This window comes from Schistosoma haematobium, chromosome ZW (genome assembly GCF_000699445.3).
Source record: "Schistosoma haematobium chromosome ZW, whole genome shotgun sequence".
In the NCBI taxonomy this organism is placed as follows: domain Eukaryota; kingdom Metazoa; phylum Platyhelminthes; class Trematoda; order Strigeidida; family Schistosomatidae; genus Schistosoma; species Schistosoma haematobium.
Window position 1 is genome coordinate 80,854,200 of NC_067195.1, and position 8,639 is coordinate 80,862,838.

The 8,639-nt window shown below is 32.6% G+C and overlaps 1 protein-coding gene across 2 annotated transcripts in view; it reads left to right on the top strand.

The window, feature by feature from the left end:
* The window catches only part of PUM2_2 (Pumilio 2), a 34,398-nt gene extending 26,170 nt beyond the window's left edge, over positions 1-8,228 (top strand). The window contains exons 11-12 of one of the 2 annotated variants that reach the window (XM_051212434.1): positions 556-708; positions 2,271-8,228. In XM_051212434.1, the coding sequence (XP_051072618.1) occupies positions 556-708; positions 2,271-3,047 (930 nt within the window). In that variant the 3' untranslated portion in view covers positions 3,048-8,228. Of the gene's footprint in view, positions 1-555 lie in introns of both variants that reach the window. The other variant, XM_051212433.1, reaches the window with a different exon arrangement.
* The last annotated feature ends 411 nt before the right edge of the window (positions 8,229-8,639 follow it).

Below are 8,639 nucleotides of genomic sequence, written 5' to 3' on the forward strand. Positions count from 1 at the left end.
GAATAAAAAGACTAAGGACGCGTAGGAAGTTTTATCTCTCATAGGCTGAATCATAATGTTAACACCTCTTAGGTATACATATTACTGAACTGATTCAGGCACAAATATGTGGGCGGTGATTTTGGCTTGATGAATATTTTTCTTACCATTCTCCCATCTTTTACATATCATGCAACCTTCGGGCGACATATAATCTGCCTGGCCTTACAATATCATGTAGAATAGCCCGGGTTGTCACCTCCTTTCTGGAAGGTTTGCCTACATATATTCCTCCTTTGTACCAATACTTATGTGTTTAAATAAATAATAAATTTTATTCCCTCTTGCCGGTCTATGTTGAAGGATATTAGAACCTTGAGAAGAAAGCGCTCGTTAACTTATTTCTGAATACTACAAGTTAATCTTGATTAAAAAACTTTCTCAGAGCACTAAGAATATGCCCCTCACTTTTCCCACATATTCGGCCACTGATGAAGCGGTATTTTCAGGATAAAACATCTATCGTTAAATAACAAAATATACCTGATTATTATTTTTCTGTTCAACCTTGTTAAGGTGGTTTTACTTTCATCACATCCCTATGGTTGTCGAGTTATTCAGCGCATTTTGGAACATTGCCTACCGGAACAAACACGTCCTATTCTTGATGAACTACACAAAGGTGTGGAACATTTGGTCAAAGATCAGTATGGCAATTACGTCATTCAAGTAAGACTTCAATAATGTAATTATGTTAAACCATATATAATTTATTAATTTTGTGTCGATTAAATCAATCTTTTACAATTCCCTACCTACAACAAACATCAAAATGTACATACAATATTGTCGATTTATTTATTTCATACTAGCAATATTACCTCAGTCAACATTTAAAGCAAACCGATTGATTAGATTATGAATCTTCATCGAATGAGGTCGTATTTGCGTTTTTATTATTTATTTATTTTAACGCATAAATATTGGTACAAGAGGGCACCAAATATATATGCGCCACACAGAACAATGGGAATGGGAAGAGAAAAAAAGAAGGTAAGGAGCGTAAAAGAAAAAAACGAAGAACAATGACGACCAGATTAGTGTAAGGTAGTGTAATAATAATAATAATAATAATAATAATAATAATAATAATAATAATAATAATAATAATAATGGGGGAAACGGGAAGGTTCAACCAGAAGAATTCTTTCAGTTAAGGAAGATACAACCACTTTTTATGAAGAACGCAAAAGAAAGTTACAACAAGATAGCCACTGGCTTCTATTCTGAGCCATATATGATAACGTCTCTAGCCACTGTGTTGCATCATCTCTCGGACCCCAGCCAGAGTCTTGAAGAACCAGTAGAAGCCAGCCCTTTGCAGCTTTCGTTCATACCCCGACACCATGTCGTACAGATTCCCAACAACTATCTGCATCGACCTGTTGTGTTGGATAGATTAGGAGTAACTTCAAAGAAAGCTAGTGACGACTGAAAACAATGTGGATCATTTCATGAAGTTATGCACTGTTGGTCTGAGCCATGTCGATCCACTCGATAACCGAGATCAATTACAGTGACGTGGAAATGCATCTAATCTTTATCCTCCTGTAAATACTAAGTTTCAACATTCCTTATATACTATCATTTCATTCCGTCTTTTCGAACCATGTTCTCAATGCTTAATCGTTTTTACGGGCATCTTGTCATTGCAAAACATTTTGTGGTTTTGGTGTGGTATATTAAATTGATCAATACCCGTTTGATTATGACTAATAAACTAATTATGGTGTAGCATTGACTTTAAAACGGTAGAAGTTTTATTATTGCAAATAATCATAGAATTATTAACAAGATCATTCATTGTAATCGGCTCTCATGTGTATGTTAGCAGCAGCTAAAACTGTATGTAAGTATGCCATTGAATAATGTCTTAAGTCATGAAGTTTTGAACTTAATTAAGATATAATCTTGTTTATACACTTCAGCTATATTATATCTTCCATTTATCGTGTATTTAATCTATTCCTTTTTTCGTTTGACAAATCTTCTGTAACAATAAGAATATTAAAGTGTTTCACACCTATAAAACAAAAAGCCCATTAGACCTTTTAGTAGATGCATAATTACCTCGTTAACGACATAGTCCAATTATACTATTAAGCATCTCGGATTTCAACTAATATTGAATAGGAAGCTGTGAATGTTACAAATTTCTACTCCATAGTTGTTAAATTATATATATAAAGCATTTCTATGTATATTTTTGTTTGTTGCTCATTTAATTATAGCATGTTTTAGAACATGGTTCGAATGAGGATAAATCACGTATTATTCAAAGTCTACGTGGTCGTGTATGTGCTTTAAGTTCTCATAAATTTGCATCGAATGTTATGGAGAAAGCAATCGCCAACGCTGTACCATCTGAAAGAGCTGTATTAATTGAAGAAATTTTACATCCAATCTCTAATGTGAATATTAATGGAGACGCTTCGTCAGTAACAACTAATAACATCTCTTCATCATTAGTTGATATGATGAAAGACCAATATGCAAATTATGTAGTTCAACGTATGCTAGAATTAGCTGATACTGAACAACGTCGTGTATTAATTAATCGGATCCGTCCTATGCAAAATGTTCTACGCAAATTTAATTATGGCAAGCATATTATAGCTAAATTAGAAAAATATAACAATGTAGCCGGGAATAACAACAGTACTGGGAAAAGCTCATCTGCAAATAATAATAATAACAATAATAATAATAATAATACAAGTAATAATAACAATACTAATTTGTCAGTTTCAAATAATTCCTCCACCAATCATGTTTCTAAAACTTCCAATAATAGTAGTAATAATAACGGCAGTGGTAACAACAATGGCAGTTGTAATAACACCAACAATAGTAATAATGGTGGGACCCCAGCGGTCAACAAATCAGCTGGTCCGAACTCTGAAAGCAATGGTATGACTACATCACAACAAAACGATTCTTCTACTACCACCACAACAACTACAACTACACACAAATCATCAAATGACAAATCTAATCATCGCACGTAGAGTTTATTACTATTGCAACTATGATAATCTGTGTTGCTTTATGCTACTACTACAGTGTAACGACGAACAGGGATAAGCGAATTGGAGCACTGTTTATTATTAATTTCTTATTTGCCCATATTCCAAATACATTTCTTAGTTTAGTTTTGGCTCTTCATATATATATACCGTTTGTGGACCGTTATAATTCTCTCATTTTTTGAATTTTTTTCTTCAACAACTAGTCGTTCGACTCTGTCGTTACATAATGTACACTAACTAGCTTTCTTTCTCTTGTCTTTATTGTAAAATACAACACCACACCAACAATACATCTCGCTTTTTGTCATTCATTACGTGTTTGCAATCGCTTTGAACTACTACTTGCACATCTCTACTTCTTCACTATCATCATCAGCACGTAACATCTTTTTGACATACGTTTTCTCATACGGATCGCTTCATAGACACTTGTAACTTGGAAATTCCCCCATTCCTCGTTTATTTATTTGTTTGTAAATGTCTCTTGGCTGAATACATTGAAATTAATTTGTGTATGTAAGTTTCATTGTGATATGAACAAAGCATTATCTCTTAGCTTTAGTTTAAGCTTTTGGTTCAGTGCTTATTCATGTAGTGAAAGCCACTCTTTGTATCTATCTATATATATAAATGTAAATTTTGTTATTTAACTAGTCCCCTCTGTTTGTCTGCCTGTTTCTTCAATCTCAATTTGTTACCGTTGGTATATATATATATATATATATATATATATATATATATATATATATATATATATATATAGTTTGTCTAACTTGATACACATGTACAGTGTTCAACCTTTGGAATTGAGATTTCGCTGGATACTATATATCCCAGTTGTAATTATATTTATATACAAAGAAATGTGTGTATAATGTATATTGATAGTTTCTTTCGTGGTTTTTCTTGGATCCTTATGTGTATACGAATTCTGGCAAAATTATTTTACACCAACCCATGTTTTCACCGTCTTCTTTCTTTATTCAACACTACTTTCAAGTATCATCACCTTCGAATATTTATATTAATTTTCAGATTGTACACTTTTCATTCGTCGAATATATATATTCTATTTACAATTTAGTCCCATTAATTTGAAATTTACCAAAATTTATGGTGTTTTGGTCGCTGTCTTGTAGAAAATTGAATTCTTTTCACAAGCTTGCGCTGCATATACGGTCATTCTTTCTTTAAATCTTCATAGTCTAACTGATCATATATACGTATATCTATATATAAATAAAATTACTTTTCACATGTTGTGCATACTATTATGACGTGTATATTGTGCTTGGATCTTGTCTTGTTCGTGTCATCAATTTCATATTTAAAATTACATTGTCGAATGCACTTACTGTCTCATTAAATTTTAACACGTTCTCCACCTCTTATTTGTCCTTTCAGTACTAAAGTTCATTGACTTGTTATTCCTCACCTATGAGTTATATATGTATGTAAAGTTCTTTTTGAATCCTTCCTCATGTCTATAAGAAAGAGATGGGTTTGTACAAGTTTTGATCTTTTGTTGTATTTGTATTACACTTGTGTGTGTGAATTTGTGTATATTTACTCATGCTTTTATCATTAGTTAACAGCCTCTTCTTCTAACACTACTTTGAAAAATTAATTGCTCTAGGTTAATTTTCCCCATCTAGTAGATAGCTTGTTTACAAATTTCAAAATTTTAACTGCCGTACTTAATAGCCTCCTCTCTCCTTCAAATACACACAAACAAATCTCTGTTATTATATATATATATATATATTCAATTTTGCATCTGTAATCGTAACTTTTGTTGGAACTTGATTTTTCATTAGTGATGTCACCATGCTTGAAACATCTTAATATTCTTGAAAACTTAATTATTAGTCCCATGTCTTATTGTTTGTCTTAATGCATTGTCATGGGATTTGTAAATTATCTCGTGTACTCACATATAATACAACTGAATATTATCATACAATTTAGTTATTCGTTACTGTTTTTTTTATATTTCCCTTAGTAACCATCTACCTATTTACGCTACTAATGGTTATCATAATTTTTCGTAAAAGTGTTAACTGATTATTCTCCTGTTTAGTTATAGTTACTGACTACTTCAGAAATATATTTAATTGAAGTTATTTGTAAATGATAGGAGAAACTGATGGTGTGATTTCCTTGAATGTTGAGTTGAATCATGCAGCGAAGAGGTGTCAGTGTTGGCCGTAGTAATAACACGTAACCCATTCACAATAAGACTCTGTGATCTGCAGGACCCGCGTTTTAACCTATTTAGAACTCGTCAGTTGAGTGTCCTGCACGTATACCAAAACATTGATCAACAGCAGCTTATAACATTCAAGCAACCAATGCAAATAAATCGGAGTATTGAATTTTGTATGGATCAGGTGACAATATTTTTTCGCAGTTGACTGATCACTAAGTAGTGGCCACTGTATTTGTTTAGTGCTGATTGGATTCTCTCAGTCAAGATGCAATATGGGCACTAATATAGTGGACGACATTGTGTGTGCTATGTTTTTATGTTAGATTGACTGGGATTAGCTGACAACTGGAAAAAAGTCGAACCTATGATGATAGACTATCATAGTCTCTACGTTCAAAGTAATCTCTAATTAGTACCAGTGAACTTCCTCAACTGGTACTTTTGTGACTTATTTTCTCTTTTTTTCTTCGCCTCATATTTTCCTTTCTTCCCGTAGACGTAATAATGTAATTTCTCGACAGTCATCAACGTAGGGCCCAGCACAAATATGCGTTGGCCCCAATTGTCATGCCATATTATCACAATGAGATGAGTGGCCTAAGATATTGAAATAATGTAGTAGCAATGATAATTAAAAAGGCTAAGCATTGAAAATATTGTTCGAAAAGATCAAATATGGAGGTAAGTATGAAGTAATACTGTAATTTTAAGATGAAAATCGAATACTTTGCACCATTTTCATCAATCCTTATCCAAAGCTTTCAACGAACCATCAGGCGAATTAATGATTTTTTGTTTTTTGAAATTGTTTCAAAACATAATCCTTAGTTCATTTATTAATGCTTCGTTGATATTTTCCCTGAATTCTTACGTGTATATCAATGCAGTAGTAGTGGGACATGTAGTTGTAACATTCAGTCATTTGTGTTTCATTGATTTGAATTGTTTTTCATTTTGGTCTGTATTTTTTTCAACACATCAACTGAATTTTAAAATCAATTTATGCATAGTTTACATTCTTTTCTTTTTTAGATAATGTGTGATATATGGATCAGTGAGATATTTATAAGACCTTCTGATAGATTAGAGTTATCCGTTAATTATACTTGTCTGTATATATTTCTAAGACATACTTATGTTTTTGTGAACATGACCAACAACATCAACTCGATCAAACTAGTAGAATGTTGATAATTTTCCACATCATAAATTGATAAGGAATCTGAAAACGGTTTAGAGCTGATTTCTTGTCACAATAAGGTATTTCTTGCATAATCTTGGTATTCAGTGGATGATTGATATAATCAAGCCGGTGTTGGACAGTCTGTGTAGGAATGTGAGAGATATCAGCATCCTACAATTTGACTTGGTAAAGGTGAGTTTTAATCACCAGATATTCATTTAGTGAGTCATAGACAACATAGAATACGACCATGAATTCCACTGTCCCATGATACCTTTTCACTCAGTTTTTTTCGATCCACATTCTCGTTGTTCGATGGTTCTCTTTCATCATTATTCTTGATAACATTTTCAGCAATAACACCCATTACTTGATCATTAAGATGAAAAGAAATCAATTTATAATATTCTATCAGTTTTGTCCTAATTTTGTTTTTCTACTTGGAAAATACACTTTTTCTGTCGGCACGCGTTTTCTTGATGATGAAAGAATTTCACTTCATTAAAGCACAATCAGTACTTTATCCACACAATATCACTGTTCACTTTTCAATAGTAGGTAATGAATTCTAAGTTGTGTTTGTCTCGAATAATCAAGATAACATTTTACTCGAAAAATCATTATTTACCACTCCTATCCATCCATATTATCTTACGGACTGACTAATTACATTTCTTCTCTCAACTTTCTTTTCTTTAATGTCTTGATGGGATTATCTAATGAATTAACAAAAGTACAACTCAGTATATATATATTGTTGAACCATAGTTGTTAGTCAGTTTTTCAAAAATAAATACCTCGTACTTTTCAGTTGATTTTGCCTTATGTAAAATGTGCAAATTGATTAAGAGTTTGAAATTGTCCTTAGTTAATAAATAGTTTAGATGAGAATTGGTTTTCAGCTTGATAAATCTTCCACCCTATAACTATTCGTTGTATCAATGTTGTATGATGTTGATGATCTTCTCATCTACTCACTCTATCGTGTCGAAGAGGTTTCTATAATATTCTCCTATTCACACTATCAAATGCCTTTTCATAATTACGGACGTTGATGTATAGTGACGAATTCCATTCAGTTGATTGCTCAACAATGATCCGTAGTCTCGTGATTTGGCCTGTGCACGACTAATCCTTACGGAATCCGGTCTGTTGAGCGTCTCTGAATCTTTCATCCGGTTCAGCAACTGTGTTGGTAACTTTCCCTTGTACTGGTAGTGGTGTGGTGCCTCTGTAGTTCTCATATCTGCTCAGATCTTTCTTTCGTGTCTTGATGAGTTACCCTTCTTCCCAGTCTATCGGTGGCACTTGTGGTGCATTTTTGCAGTTCTTTGTTTGACTTCAGTGCTTCAGCTGGTATGTTATCCGGTCCTACTGCTTTCCCACTCTTGATTTATCTGATGGCATGCTGGCTTCTTCGTTTGTTGGTAGGTAAAATCATCAGAGATCTTCGTTTCCTGCTTCGATATTGAGTGGGTTCAGCTAGGCAGGTCTATTCAAGAGTTCCTCAAAGTGTTCCAACCTTTTCTTTCTCTGCTCTTGAACCTCGATGATTATCTTGCCATCTTTGTTCTTGTCTGGTTACCTTCATATATTCACAGTACTTTGAAAATTCATAACTTTAATCATATGACAACCTGGTCGGTTTATAAAATCATGATATTATTAACTTATAATAAACAGAATCAATCATATCATAATTATAAGTACTTTCTTTATATCATCATGTCAAATATTAGCGTTGGTTGTTTATTCATCTCTACTATCGATCGATAACGCTTTCAATGAGCTCATGGATTGATCATTTGACTTCGAGTCGTATTTGTTTTTTTACATTTGAACTGATTGACCTTTTAAAGGTTATCATCCTAGATAGATGTTTTGTTTGTTTAAATATTTCACATCATTTTTTGACCGAATTTCTGAATTTCTATGTAGGTCAATAATGTAGAGAAAATAATTAATCCAAGCTAACTAAAGTAATTAGATTGATAATTAAACTGATATCTGATGATATCAGTAATCAGAATATGTTTAAGGAGAAATGAGTACATAAAAAGTGAATATATATATATATACTTCAGAACTTCGTTTGGTTAGGAAGTTTAACGGTAGAGGCACTCTGCATCACTACTAGAAACTGTTAGTAAATATGCGTCTTTTCTTTAAAAGTTACAAT